The sequence below is a fragment of the Phytophthora ramorum genome (assembly GCF_020800215.1).
Source record: "Phytophthora ramorum isolate Pr-102 chromosome Unknown Phyram_PR-102_s0002, whole genome shotgun sequence".
NCBI lineage: Eukaryota > Oomycota > Peronosporomycetes > Peronosporales > Peronosporaceae > Phytophthora > Phytophthora ramorum.
In genome coordinates, this window is record NW_027150648.1 from 5,979,766 (window position 1) to 5,993,482 (window position 13,717).

Below are 13,717 nucleotides of genomic sequence, written 5' to 3' on the forward strand. Positions count from 1 at the left end.
CGACTGCTTGGCTTTGATTCTTCGTTCTTGCTCGGCACCCTATCAAACACAAATTACCCATATCCTCTCTAGAACTGGTCGCTATGAATGCGATTGCGCTCCACGAATCCTGGTTGACTACTGGACCCTTCGATGCCGCCGCCATACGGGTCGTCGTCGACGTCATCGTACGGATCCTCATCGGGCTCATCCGGCTCGTCATGCGAATGGCCGCCGTTCTCGTGGGAGTGCCCGCCGTCACTCTGAGCGTCATTGTCATTGTCGCTGCCCTCTTCTCCCTCACCCTCTTCACCCTCTTCACCTTCACGATATTTGAGTAGACTGCGCTCCACGAAGGGCGACGTGGTGCGGTACTGGTCTGCCACCCAGATACGCAGCGTCTCGAGGAAACGACCGTCGCCTTCCGCTGCCGTGTTACCGGCCACCGTGCGCACGGCTGCCTGGTTGTCGTCCTCGAGCTCCCACTCCGTCTTGACTTCAATGTCCTCGCGGTCGCTGCACACGCGCATGAGCAGCGGCACGAACACCTTGCGCACGTCTCGCCTGATGCTTGGAATCTCCAACGCACGAGCCTGCAAGTCTCTCGACGACTTTCCGTTGACGATGTCGGCCAGCCAGTTGAGGCAGAAACTGAACTTGCGCAGGTTGGAGCGGCAGATCTCGAAGCGCATGAGCTCCAGCAGGTCCACCTCTTCCACCAGACGAGGGCAGCGCGCGAGCACCAGCTCCTGCACGCGGTAGAAGAGCTCGTCCGAGTTCTCGAGGCCGTGGCCGCCCAGCGAGTAGCAATTCTCGCACAGGTCGAAGCCGACGCACGTGCCGCACGAGTAGCGCTCGCCCACAATGGGCGTCATCTTACAGAACTGGCAGGACGTGCCCTCGTGCGTGAACTTGGTGTTCTTGAAGGTCGCCGCGACGCGCTGCTTGGCACCGGCGGCCATCGTGCCAATGAACTTGGCCGCCGTCAGACCGCGCCACTTGCGGTTGGACGCAGTGACGTCTGGCACGTCTGCAGACTCGGAGGCTGTGTCCATGTCCTCCGTGTGCTCACTGCCGCGCTCCAGCGGAGACGATGTCGGCGCATTGTCCACCGGTTCCACGTGCTTGGGCTTGGACATGTACGTGGCCTTGTTGCTCGTGCTGATGACACGAGGCTGGTGGGGTACGAGCTTGCCCACGTCTTCCACGGACGGGCCGAGGAACATGTGGTCCTTCCCGAAGCGGTTCTCGCCGGGCACGAAGCCGCCCAGCACCGAGTTGCGACGGCGCTCAATCGTGATGCGCACGTCCGTCACGAGCGTGCGGCGTTCCATGGTCGCGTACGAGACGCGCAGCGCCGGGTGCGCCTTGAGCAGCGGCAGCAGGAAGTCGCGTAGGTCCGCCTGGCGCTCGCTAGACAAGTGGCGCAGCACGATCTGCGACTCGTCCACGGCGTCGGCCGTCGAGTCCGGGTCCAGCGCGCCCATGAGCACGCGACTGGCACCGTCCTGGTGCTCGTACGGCAGCTTGCGGATGAGCTCCTCCAGCTTGTCCAGGTCCAGCGCCTCGTCGAAGCTCCTGGCCGCGCGCAGCTTGCGGTCCTCCGTCCAGTCGCGGATCGTCTGGTCGGCCGTGGGGTCCTCGGGCGGCAACAGGCCTCCGGACGAGATGGGCGGCGGCGTCCCTGGGGGCGTGTCGGGCTCCTCGTCGCTGTGCACGGTCTCGTCGCCCTCACTGATGTGGCTGGCCTTGAGTCTGTCCGTGGGACCAAAGCCCACCGTGTCACGTCCCTCCTCTTCGGCCTGGGCGAGCGCTGCCGCCACGCTGGACCTGCGCCGCATCTGCATCTGCTGCACCTGCCGCTCGAGCTCCAGCACCTTGTCCTGCTTGTCCTTGAGTCTCTGCATACCTGCCTCCTGTTCGCCCTTGAGCGCCTCCTCCAGACCCGAGATGCGGCCCTTGTGCGCGCCCACCTGCTCCTCCTGTCGCTGCAACTCCTCGTCCTTGCGGTCCACGTCCTTGAGCAACAGCGCATTCTCCGCCTTGAGCGCCGCGATCTCCTGCCCGAGTCGCTCCTTCTCATGATTGGCCGCCACCAGCGCCGCGTCTGCGTCTTCGTTGCTCTTGCGCTCGGCTGCCAGCGCAGCCACGGCCTCCAGCTCCGAGTCTCTGGCTCTGGCGGCCTCCAGCTGCTTGGCGCGCTGCTTCTTGCTCGCGGCCTCCAGCGCGCTCACCAACCCTCTCAAAGCCGATCCCTCCTCCTCCTTGAACTTGAGCTCCTGCTGCAGGAACGCGATCTGCTTGTGGGACGCATCCAGTTTCCCCGTCTCGAGCGCCAGCAGCTCGTTCTCGCGGAACACGTACTCGAACTTCTTCTTCCAGCGCGACAGGTCCCTCTTGAGCGTCGTGTAGTTGCCCTCGTACAGCTGCAGCTCCTTGATCTTGCTCGCCAGCTCCTCCTGCGTCGCGCGCAGCATGCCGGCCGTCTCCGCGCGCTCGGCGTAGCGCGTCGAGTTGCTCAGGTGGTCGCCGCCGTCCTCGCCCATTATTGGAGACTGAGATGCGGAAGGGAAAGGAAGGTTTTCGACCAATGGGAGCAAGGGGAGAGACATGAATTTATGGCCAGATGGCTACATGCCGGATGGCGAGAGATTGCTTGGGATTGGACGCGTGATTATTTTGTATACCGGTATGCAGCCAAATTATCCGGACGTGTCTAGTGTACTACAAAAAACTACTGATCGGGTATAATAGCATGACTACTGAGCACATCCGTCGGGCAAAACATACGGTACTAACAGACATATACTCTTGATCACTGCTGACGGACGACGAGGCTTTTTCTTTCGTGCCATCTGCACTTGCAACCAGAGGCGTACAGGAGATCGGACTCCGATTCGGAGCGGTTTTGAGGGCGAGTCTGCAAGGCGCGACGCATGCTGTACATGTTTCGTTTCTAATGGTAGAAAAATTGCGCATGTATTATCTTGCCGAATTGTACTATCTTGGCACAAATTCGCTCTAGATCCGCCCCTGCACTAAGCCCACGTAAAGGAGTACTTCTATGCTGGCAGCAATACTATGAAGTAGATTGGATACCAGGGGGTTAAATGGTTCTCTATTTGTGTTTAGCGAAGAAATTATGAGTCCTTGTATTGCTGGAGGCTTTGCCTTATTGATAATCCTTTCTGTTGCTCATTGTCGCTGCTAGTTTCCAACAGCTCGTCTTGGATGCGGATCCGAAGTGTTGCAGGTACGCTGTCGTGGTGGAGCATCTCTTTCGTATACTTTGTCAATTGGTGCGACTTGAGTAATGTTGCAACCACTGTTTGTAGTGGTTTGTGTGTTGTTTTCCAAACAGTTGGTGCAGTACCAACCACGATCGCTCCGATACCCTGGGTTCGCTCTTGCAGGCTTTTTGTCTGCTTGTGACCATTGTACGATAAGCCTTACCGTAGACTAGAGTCTCTTGCTTTAACTTCCAGGTTGCCCTTAATATCATCCGTGCCGTCACGGTGACTCCTGCTAATTATTGCTCAGTTGCTGGTGACACAGCGTAAGTTTTGCTGCTTTCGGTTGCTGGCGACGCGGATCATCTGAAGGAAATTGGTGGGCCTCCTGTGCACCACTCGCCTGCAGTTGAAAAGAGCAGGACCACTCATCCCAAGTACATGGCCGAAGAGGAGAGCCGAGTCACACTCCGTGAGGGTGTGAAGCTGACGCTGAAGGTTTTGCGCAGAACGCTCTGCGGAGAAGAAGGACTCGGTCCTCACGACAGTCAGGCGAGGAAGTTGACGCGTGGGCAAGGCACCGGGTGTGGCTGTGTACGAGTCCAAGAACTGGGAGCGATAAGAACGTGAGCGATGTGCAGCAGCATCACAAATTATAATAATGGGGAATGGCTACATTCATACATCTTGCGAGCTGTCCACGAATGGTTTCGTTTTCGTTTCTCAGTGAGGTACATTGATGTCACTTATTGGTGCTAACGACTTCCTATGTCTGTTCTAATCATCGCCCCTATGTCGGTAGTTAGCCTTCTCCAGGTCCAAGCTTACGCTTCCCCGTTACATGCCGGCGTCCTTACTGGCTGTCGGCCACGACGTCCGCTTGCGCCGCGTTGTCCTCGTGTGTTTTCCATTGCATCATGTCTCCATCTAGGTGGCAGAGTACCTTCCTCCATTGCCCGGAATCGGTGACCGTGTCATCCGTGTACTGTTGTACACTCGTTCTGCTTTCGAGCGCTGTGTTTGTCAGCTCCATCGCCATAAGGTTGGCGTCTTTGGCGTGGTGTAGCCATTCTACTTCCCGGAGCCGATCCACGATGCGCCGACTCTTCCAGTAGATTTGTGTTAAATGCCGTGCCTTGGGGGGCTTGCGTTGCAATCAGCATCTTGTTCGTGCTCACTACCCATAGCGGCCAGTACCGCTTCTTCTCGCACGCCTTGAGTCCCATGAGGAGCCCTAGGTGTTCCGCTTCCGTGGTCGTCGGTGACGAGCTGGCGTAGGACATGCGCCCGCTCCAGCTGGCCCCGCTCGATATGTCACTACAGCTGACAATAATCGCCCCGCAAGAGCTGTCCACGAATGGTGTTGCAACGCTGCTCACTGGGAGGATCTGTCGGCGAACCCAGTCGAATTTGGCTTTATCGGGATTAAGCAGGGTCCTTTACGCGTGCTCGAGGTGGCCTTGTACTGAGACTGGGTTCGTGCCCCGGCGTCCTCAACTCGTCGAATCAAGATAAGCCCAGGGCTTGAAAGAAGCCCGCCCACTTCACCCGTGGCGGGCTTGGTTCCAATAAACCCAAACGCCTCGCTTTCCCGGTGCATCATGTCTGTATGGATAGCGCATGCGTGTGTCAGAAATTCACGCACGAAAATATCGAGCCGACTCACCCAACTCATCTATTTGTTAGTACCAGTATGAAAGTCTTCAATGGTGACATCTTTTGTTATCACCGACATGGATGAGCATCGTATTGTGCCAGCCTCTCGTTTTGAACCTTAACAAAAAGCAAAGCACATGAGCGGTGAGCCAGTTTTTCTATACGAACTCGATCACGTGATAGGACGTCCTTCTCTCCATTTGAGTATGCGAGCGAAACCATCATGGATGAATGATCCTAGCGCACTCTCTTTGCTTCACTTGATCAACTCGTTATCACTTCGCTTTCCCCCCACAGCAGCACAAGCCCACGCCATGCGTTTCCACCGTGGCCTGCTGGAGACAGTATTCATCCTCGTCGCCGCCACCAATGCACTCGCGTCCAAGTCTACCACCGAACCTGATCTTGGAGATAACCACAAAAGGCTACTCCGAGTCAGCAAGACACCCGATGAAGAAGAGAGAGAGGAATCCTGACGGGTGTCAAAATGGCGGTGAAGACGACGTACTGGGCGCAGATGCAGAAATCCGACGACTTCGTCAAGAAGGCGCTCAAGTTGGACGGACTGGCAGAAGGTGCGGTGAAGGCCAGCCCCAAGTACAAAGACTACCAGAAATATCTGTACAAGGCGGAAGGAGTCAAGATGGACAATTGGGCACTTGATGAGGTGAATCCGACGACAATCTGGAACAGATTGGGGCTGGGTGGGATGTCTGCCGCTCAACGGGAGAAGAGCCCAGCGCTTAAGAACTACGTGCGTTATGCGAACAAGTATGACAGCAAGGTTTGCAACCGTGGGTACAAGGCATACATTCCCAGCACCGACGCAGAGATGGATATCCTTCTTAGGGTGTGGGCTAGGGCGGACAGGCCCGAATCTTACGTTCTCAAACGGCTGGGGATCTACACGGACAAGGACAGATATTACTCTTATGTTTACCATAAGATGATGACACCAAAGTCGAGATCAGGAGCCACGCGAATTCCAGCAAATTCAAGCAGTTCAAGGAATACAGGAGCCAATACTTCTGAGAACGAAGCCTAGGTTTAGCTCGTCGCTAGGTACTTCCCCCACGAGGAGCGATGAAGGTCTTTGAGTCTCAGAAAAAAATCATGGAGAATGTTGGCTCAGAAAATCGTGATATCTTGGCTCTAGAATTCGACATCCAACCTTCCCGCGTGGTCTTCGAACGGGAAACCACGCCAGAACTGCAACGTCAGGTTGTTTATCCTTCGCATTGACACCAATTTGGTTGCAGATGTTCGGTCATTGGTTCTGCTACTCACTGTAGGAATAAAATGCTTCGATTGCGTGTGCCACTACACCTTCAGTATTATCTTCCTCTGCTCGTGGCGTGCATACGACGTTGGATTGTCGGGTTCAGGTAAGACGTCCGTGCAGTGAGGTGTGTCATACATGTAGATCAACTCGATAATGTGTGGCTGAGTCCATTCAGGCAAGGCTGAAATGCTGGTCTCCTCTAGATCCAACGTATAAAAATTCATTTGTGGGCGATCCCAACTCTGCTGGCAGTTCGCGTATTGGGCTGTGGCTTTTCGCGAGCTCACCAGCCATCAAACCGGATGGCAGAGTTGCCAGCTCTGACACGAACTCACGTTGATTTCCGATCCGAGAAATGGTAAAAGCTGGTTCAGACAGCACCGATGCAGGGGTTTGTGTAAGCTTTCCTTGTTCAAAGAAGACAAAGGACATTGGATGCCACTTTGAAAGCACGTCGTTGGGGACCGACACGAAGAAGTCCATAGTGTCCAAGCCGAGGATGAGCTGATTCAGATTAAGCACAGGAAGAATTCCATTCAACGATACTGGAATTGTAGACGCGGAAAGCCATCAAGTTGGCCATGAGTTGTACATTTAAGGGCATCTCGAGTTGCACACTGTGTAAACGCGAGTGTGGATAGCGCCTGCAGATCCAGCTGATCAAAAGTACCAGAGTCAGCAGAGTCGGCTTCCCTTTCACGACAGGCCACGGCAAGACTCGAACAAGCACGTGCTGTGAGCCAGGGCCGTGTCGATGCCCGACACCCAACGATAACAGTCGAGCGAGCTCGTAAAGTAGCGTCAAGGTGGAATCCGAGGATCCGAGCGCCCACAACAGAAACAACATTTTTACAAGTAGGTGGCTGAAGTCGAAGGTCTTCTTGGCTTTTACAGTTGCTTCGGGTAGCAATTTAACTCCTGGTTTATTACTTACTGCTAGGAAAACATTATCGTAGAAGTGATCCAAGTATTTGTACGTGTAGCTTGGGATGTTGAAGTCTGCAATGTAGAGGCAATCAGGGCAGGCACCACCACACATTACGATGCAAATTGCGGCATCTGCAGATAGCGAAGTAACTCGTTCCAGCGAAGCTTTTTGTCTGACCAGGTACTTTACAGCCATCGTAGACCTCCAATTGGTCACCAGCAAGACCACCAAAAAATGATCTAGTTGTTCACGAGGCAGGAGCACTTGAGCGGTAGATCTGGTACGTTTGTGCAGCTAACCCAACTACTTCCCGTAGCAGAAAATATTGTCGGGAAGTGCACGTTCTTGACACTCAAACAGACCGTGCGACGAGAAGAACACGGATTGGCAGAAACAAAAGACGATAGCGCTGATAGGTTTCAGCGCTAAAAGGGCACAAAATGCGCCCTTAGAGGGGGGTGCTGTCGCACCGTGTTTCGCAAAACCTCTTAAAGGGCGCATTTTGTGCCCTTCTACCGCGAAAGGGTTAATTAGAGCAGACAGCATTGGAATCATGGAGATCATTACACTACAAATTGGCTTAATTCCAGAAACCCTGTATGATTACAAGAAGAGGTAGTCTACTGCGCAGCCATACAATTTTGCTTTGGGGGACGATTGTTTAGATGCGAGAACGTATTTCTCCGTTCATCATGAGATAATAAGCGACACTTAACCAAACCTATCCAGTTGGTAGGAATTTGCTCTGCTTTTCATTGCACAGTGCTTGATCGTTCGCAGTCGGCGAGACGAAAGATATTTCCTTGAGCATCGAAGCAGACATCGTGGAGGAAGGCGCACCAGTGACGGCAACTGTGATCACCAACGCAGGAATGCCGTTCGAGTGGAAGGACATTATATGATACAAGACTTTGCACTCTGGGCAACTGGGTTGTTACCCGATGTGAGTCAGCGAATTTATCAAATAGTGGGTCTCAAGCGTCTCGAGCATCGTAGCAGCGTGATGTCTCAATTGGACCCAGCAAGCTCGTCTCTTCGATGATTTTGTGTCCAGCATCAAACGCTTTTTACGACGCATGGGTCGGAACAGCCGTTGCAAACGAAAAATAATTGGGCTTACTACAGGACTTTGAAGTGTTTTGCAGATGCTCATGACAATAAGATCGTTCTCCCTTCCGTGGCGGTCCATACACCGAAACCATAGTTCCTTACACCACTTCTTAGACCCGTACCACAGGTAGTTGGCACGCATCAACCAGTAGTATTTATTCATTTTTCTACGCAGTAGTTCAACAGGACGGTTTATCAATGTACCAGTATGACAAAGTTTCCACCGAAACCAGGACTCTACAGTTTCTTAGAGGCCCCCTAGTTTTGGGAACTTGGCTGTGACCCATGATGACAATACCCAGAGCTTCCCGCTCAGTGCAAATTTGTGTGTGCCAGGCAGTTAATTTTGATGGAACAGGGCCCACGCCACGATCATGACACTTTACACCCAGACTTGAACGCCACGTATCATGACTTGTTCCCTTAAACAACCCCCTTATACACGCACCGCGTCTTTTCTAAGGAGATGGCTAGACTCGTCATTTCATCACCATGATGCGAATTTCTTGTGGAACTCCATATACTCCTTGAAAGTCTTGAAATCCTTGCTGTAGTTCTTGTTCATCTTGTTGAACCCCAAGCGTTTGAGAACGTAGGAGTCAGGCCTGCGAGCCTTGGCCCACACCATCAGCAGGGCATCCATCTCTGCGTCAGAGCTTGGTCTGTGGGGCGGGTACCCATTGTGGTAGACCTTATTGTCATACTTGGTCGCATAGCGCAGGTAGGCCTTAAAGAAGTAATGACCGAAGCGCTCGTCGCGATCCATCTGTTGCAGTCCAAATTTGACCCAGACCCTCGTTGGACTCGTCTTATAAGACAACAATTTGTCCATCTTGATTCCATCAGCCTTGTGAAGATATTGCAGGTAGAATTTGTAGTTGGGGCTAGCCCTCATGGCAGGTATTGTCAACTCGTCCAGTTTCAGCGCCTTCTTGACGATGTCGTCCGACTTTCCCGTCCCAGCCAAGTACGTCGTCTTTACCGCCATTTTGATACTCATCAGAAGTCCTCTCTCTTCTTCGTCGGGCGATGTGCTGCCTCGAAGTCGCCTTGTGTGGTTCTCTTCGCGGACTTGTTGGGCGGTGATTGAACGATCGTTGGAATATACCGGCAACTCGAAGGCATCGCTGCTAGCGATCAAGACGAGCCCCGTCACCAGCAACACAAGAAGGAAGCGCATGACAAGTGTGTGGAGAAGGTAAAACTAACGTTTTCAGGTGGAGTACGGGCGGTTGGCCTCTCGCGACAAGAAAAATACGAAGTGGTGACTCGTGGATGAGGTAGCTCCCGGTAAAGTGAAAGTCGACCTGTGTAGCTGATATTCAACCTTAAAAACCGGCTTGAATACAGATGTCTCTCTCAATAAGCACACCTCGTCGTTTCGATATCCCGGTATTTCTGATCATTGATGCAACATAAACCAGTACAAATCCGATTGTAATTCTTTAATCCCTCCGAAATCGATTCTGTGACTCCTCCTGGCGCTTATTGAGAGGCGGGCACCAAGATTAGAGGACAATGCAATTTGTCCCGTAATCGTGGCCTTAGTAATCGCCAAGCCTTGGACGAACATGCGGGTAGGGGAACAAAAAATGGGTGAAAAACGCTTCCACAAAAAAGAGGGAACATGAAAAACGTGATTTTTGTGTTCTCCTCGCTAAAGTGCGAGAACAACGAACATTTTTGCGAGCTTCCCTCCCGATATTCGTTCTCGCGCATTTCGTATTTAAGCGGATCTGGCGTGTTCGTATCCTATGTGTTGGATTGGCTGAAAATCGCACGATCTTCCACGGCCGCACTGAAATTTATCGAGCTCACTCGCGAAGATATCCTCTGCCCAAGACGCGGCCTGCGCTCGCGTGTGCTGAGCCTCCGACGCGCTCGAAGCGCAGTCGATAGACTCGTGACCCCACCAGGGACCCCGAGCACCGCAAGTCTATGCTCGTGACCACCGCACGGACCACGGCACCTCCCAGCACACGGATCAAGTCAAGGACTTCAGGAGAAGGTCAGAGGTCCGCCTGAAGCAGCAGTGCAGGGACTAAATCCACCTCCGACCCACACTCGTGGCCACCGCAGGGACTCACTGTGCCGCCAGTCCAAGCTTCAGTCCAAGGGCTTCAGGTCAGAGGCTCCGCCGCCAAGCATCGAGCTCACAGCGCAGCCGACAAGACTAGAGACCGCCTCGGGGACTTACTTCACATCCAGTCCACACTCGTGACATCTGCAGGGACCCACGACATCTCCAGCCAACGCGTGACGATGACAGAGCCACCGTCTGTGGCCAGCCAAGCAGTGAAAGAGTTTCAGGCCCTTGGACCCTTCGAGTTGGTGCCTCCACGACGAAAGGAGAGTTCGTACATATTCAAGTGGGGGGTTCGTGTCAAGTACATCGAGAACGGGAAGGAGGTCTTCGCGTGGGCTTGTTTGGCCGACGAGGCGTGTCGGACGTCAGGAAAAACCCTGTTCAATCTCTATGCTGGCAAAACGACCATGGCCGTGAAGCACCTCCAGAAGATGAGAGCCGTCCACCAAGCAACCTTGACGACGATGAGTCAAAGGTGCCTGTAGCGTTGGAGAGGGATCAGACACACTCGGTGGCAATGGTGCACATTACGTTGGCGTCAAGTGTTGCGACACAGACAGAGGATCAATCGCCACAGACACTACAAACAGCTAATTCGCCACTGGCAAAATCACCCAAGCGGTGCATATCGAATAGGGTGGTGGTTGTGAGGCCAACCACGGCAGTGGTAGCGGGGATTCGTGTTTCGTTACAAACCGAGGAGTATCAAGGATATTCGCCACCACTTCGGCCGACATCCACCAGCCTTGTGCGATTGCAGTCACTTCGAGAGCGTGCTCGAGCTCCTGCAGGCACACACATCATTGAGCACACCAACAGGTGACGCAAATGTACCCGTGCCAGAGCTTCATCTTCAAGCGCAATTGAGAGCGGAGCAGACAGCCCAACACTACTTGTCGAGCAGTGGAACGTGAATGTTGCAGCGTTGTTCAAGTGCAGCTGGCTGGGCAAGGTAAGCGTAGCAAAGAGAGATGGTTAACGGAAAGCATAACGTAATACGTGTATGAATTCACTCACTAGTCATTTTGTCGATTTCTTAATACATTCACCATTCCGATTTCGTTTCCTCAAAGTCGGCAGGTAGTGATACACTAGAAGCGAAGTCGGTCAGAAGGTCGCTTGTCATCTCGTCCAGATCATAGTCCATTTCTTCAGCGACGGGGACGATGAAGCTGGTAGGTGTGTGCAAGTCTTGTTGTCCCTTTGGGATCTCCTCACACTGCAGTAAGTCAACGAATTCGCTGTTTCTGTTCAGGAATGAGCACATATCGATGTTGTGCTCGGCTAACGTCATGCGCTGTGTAGTTACCATCTGCTCGCTTACACCAAAACCACGCTCAATCTGGCACGAAGATACTGGTATCGAGAACATCACTCTCACAGCTTTCGGTATGATACGGTAGTCGCCTTGGTGCTCAAGTCTTTGCCAAAACTCAAGTACTGATTCCTTTGGTGTGTAGTCCTCCTTTCGTGCAATGTCGACAGGATTTTCCAGCCATCGATCAAGTTCCTCTTCTGCGCGTCGATCCTGCCGGCTAAAGGTTGGTGGTCGGCTTGATCTCGGCGCAAATTCTGCTTCCAGTCGACTGACTTGCACAACAGATGGAGGTGGTTCAAATTCAGAGACGTCCGCGGGTTCATTTACTGCCTTAAGTAAGTCCAATAAGTTGCAGCGGATTTTGGCGTTCACATCATTCTTCCTGATTACAGCATCCCGTCCGCTTTTGCCATGCTGATGGCACGACAACATCACTGCACGATCGAGACTCCTCTCCGTTCGTTGGAAGATAGGGTGGAGTTTCAACTGCATTTCAAATACAAATTGACACTTGTGGAATTGCTTGTCGTTGTGATATCTGCTGAAGAAGCGTTCGTCCAATGCTTCTCGCAATAGTCTCCGTACATCCGCAGCCAGTGGTGTAAGGTCACTTGCAGAAATCCAACGAGGGTTTTTGTCGGTTGATAGGTAGTGTGGAAAAGGCTGATCAGGGTCGAGGTCGTGAATACGCACCATATACAACTGTACGAGCACGTCGACTTGAACAGGATGCTCTGCTTGACATGTTCGCTTGATCTCACCGATTTTGCTTCAGCACAGACAACACATGAACCAAGTCGTCATGGCGATTAGCCAACGGGAACTCTGGTGGTGGCTGGTTGGCACGAAGTGCTTTACGAGCTCACACTTCATACCACGCAGTTATTGCTGGCCACTTCTCAAGAACTCTCTCCGATGAACGCGTCATGCTCAGGAAACGTGAAGTAGAATATCCAACAAGTCGCGTGGAGGCACCCTGAGTCTTAGACTTACAGAGCTCTGCAAATAAGCTCCCAGTGACAGACAACACCTTGACCTGAAATATTGTTCTTACCATCCGTGAGATTAAGTCCGCCATCTCCGGGTTAGCTGCAGCACTAGCAGCTCCATTTACACCACATGATGACTTTGTAGCTGCGTGGGCCATGTGTGCGAAGCACCATTCCCTATCCAGATCGAGTTCTTTGCACAGCATCGATTTCACGTCACCCCCCCGAGTCGCTCGTAGCCTCATAGAAATTGCTCGTCGCTAAGCCAAAGTCCTCGAGCATGTGCTTCGACCACCCTTTGAAGGGCTTGACAATGCCGCCATCACGATCTCCATATGCGGGGTTGACCTTTTCGTTCCCAAAAGAATGGACTTGTACTCCCAGGCCTTGTCCACCAGGTAAACCCGCAACACAAGAAATTTGTCTTGCGTTGTTTTGCAAGTCCAAAAATCTGCCACGAGCGTAAAGTTCGGGTAGTCCTCTCGGTTCTCTTAGAGGTAGTTAGTGATCTCCTTGCGTGTTGAAGAATACAACTCCACGATAGATACCTTCACCTGCTTTGTAGTTATCTTGGCCTTCATCTCGTCCTTATAGAGTAGCGCTTGGATGAGTCTTGCCTCTTCGTACTCAACCAAACGAAACGTCAAATTATGGTTGATGATCATGAGAGTGGTCATCAGCACGTTTAGCCGGGTTGGGTTGTTTGAGTACAGGGCGGACGATGACAGGTGGTTGTAATCATGGTCGTGTTAGCGCTTCTTGACGGTCGCTGTCTCCGTTTTCGGCGAGCCAACGTTGTGTATCCTCTGGAGGTGCTTCACGGCCATGGTCGTTTTGCCAGCATAGAGCTTGAACAGGGTTTTTCCTGACGTCCGACACGCCTCGTCGGCCAAACAAGCCCACGCGAAGACCTCCTTCCCGTTCTCGATGTACTTGACACGAACCCCCCACTTGAATATGTACGAACTCTCCTTTCGTCGTGGAGGCACCAACTCGAAGGGTCCAAGGGCCTGAAACTCTTTCACTGCTTGGCTGGCCACAGACGGTGGCTCTGTCATCGTCACGCGTTGGCTGGAGATGTCGTGGGTCCCTGCAGATGTCACGAGTGTGGACTGGATGTGAAGTAAGTCCCCGAGGCG

General features: G+C 53.0%; 4 protein-coding genes across 4 annotated transcripts; 2 read left to right on the top strand and 2 right to left on the bottom strand.

Annotated features, from left to right (window-relative positions):
- Nucleotides 1-68: 68 nt before the first annotated feature.
- On the bottom strand, nt 69-2,525 carry KRP23_3158 (E3 ubiquitin-protein ligase HERC2; the record flags this gene model as incomplete). The annotated part of the gene is made up of 1 exon (XM_067887973.1): nt 69-2,525. The coding sequence occupies one exon, from the start codon at nt 2,523-2,525 to the stop codon at nt 69-71; it is 2,457 nt and encodes an 818-aa protein (XP_067750519.1).
- A 2,477-nt stretch (nt 2,526-5,002) lies between these two features.
- On the top strand, nt 5,003-5,341 carry KRP23_3159 (uncharacterized protein; the record flags this gene model as incomplete). The annotated part of the gene is made up of 1 exon (XM_067895829.1): nt 5,003-5,341. One exon carries the CDS (start codon nt 5,003-5,005, stop codon nt 5,339-5,341), a length of 339 nt encoding a protein of 112 aa, XP_067750520.1.
- An 11-nt stretch (nt 5,342-5,352) lies between these two features.
- On the top strand, nt 5,353-5,910 carry KRP23_3160 (Secreted RxLR effector protein; the record flags this gene model as incomplete). The annotated part of the gene is made up of 1 exon (XM_067887974.1): nt 5,353-5,910. One exon carries the CDS (start codon nt 5,353-5,355, stop codon nt 5,908-5,910), a length of 558 nt encoding a protein of 185 aa, XP_067750521.1.
- Nucleotides 5,911-8,672: 2,762 nt separating this feature from the next.
- Nucleotides 8,673-9,365, bottom strand: KRP23_3161 (Secreted RxLR effector protein; the record flags this gene model as incomplete). Its single annotated transcript, XM_067887975.1, has 1 exon — nt 8,673-9,365. The coding sequence occupies one exon, from the start codon at nt 9,363-9,365 to the stop codon at nt 8,673-8,675; it is 693 nt and encodes a 230-aa protein (XP_067750522.1).
- Nucleotides 9,366-13,717: the final 4,352 nt, after the last annotated feature.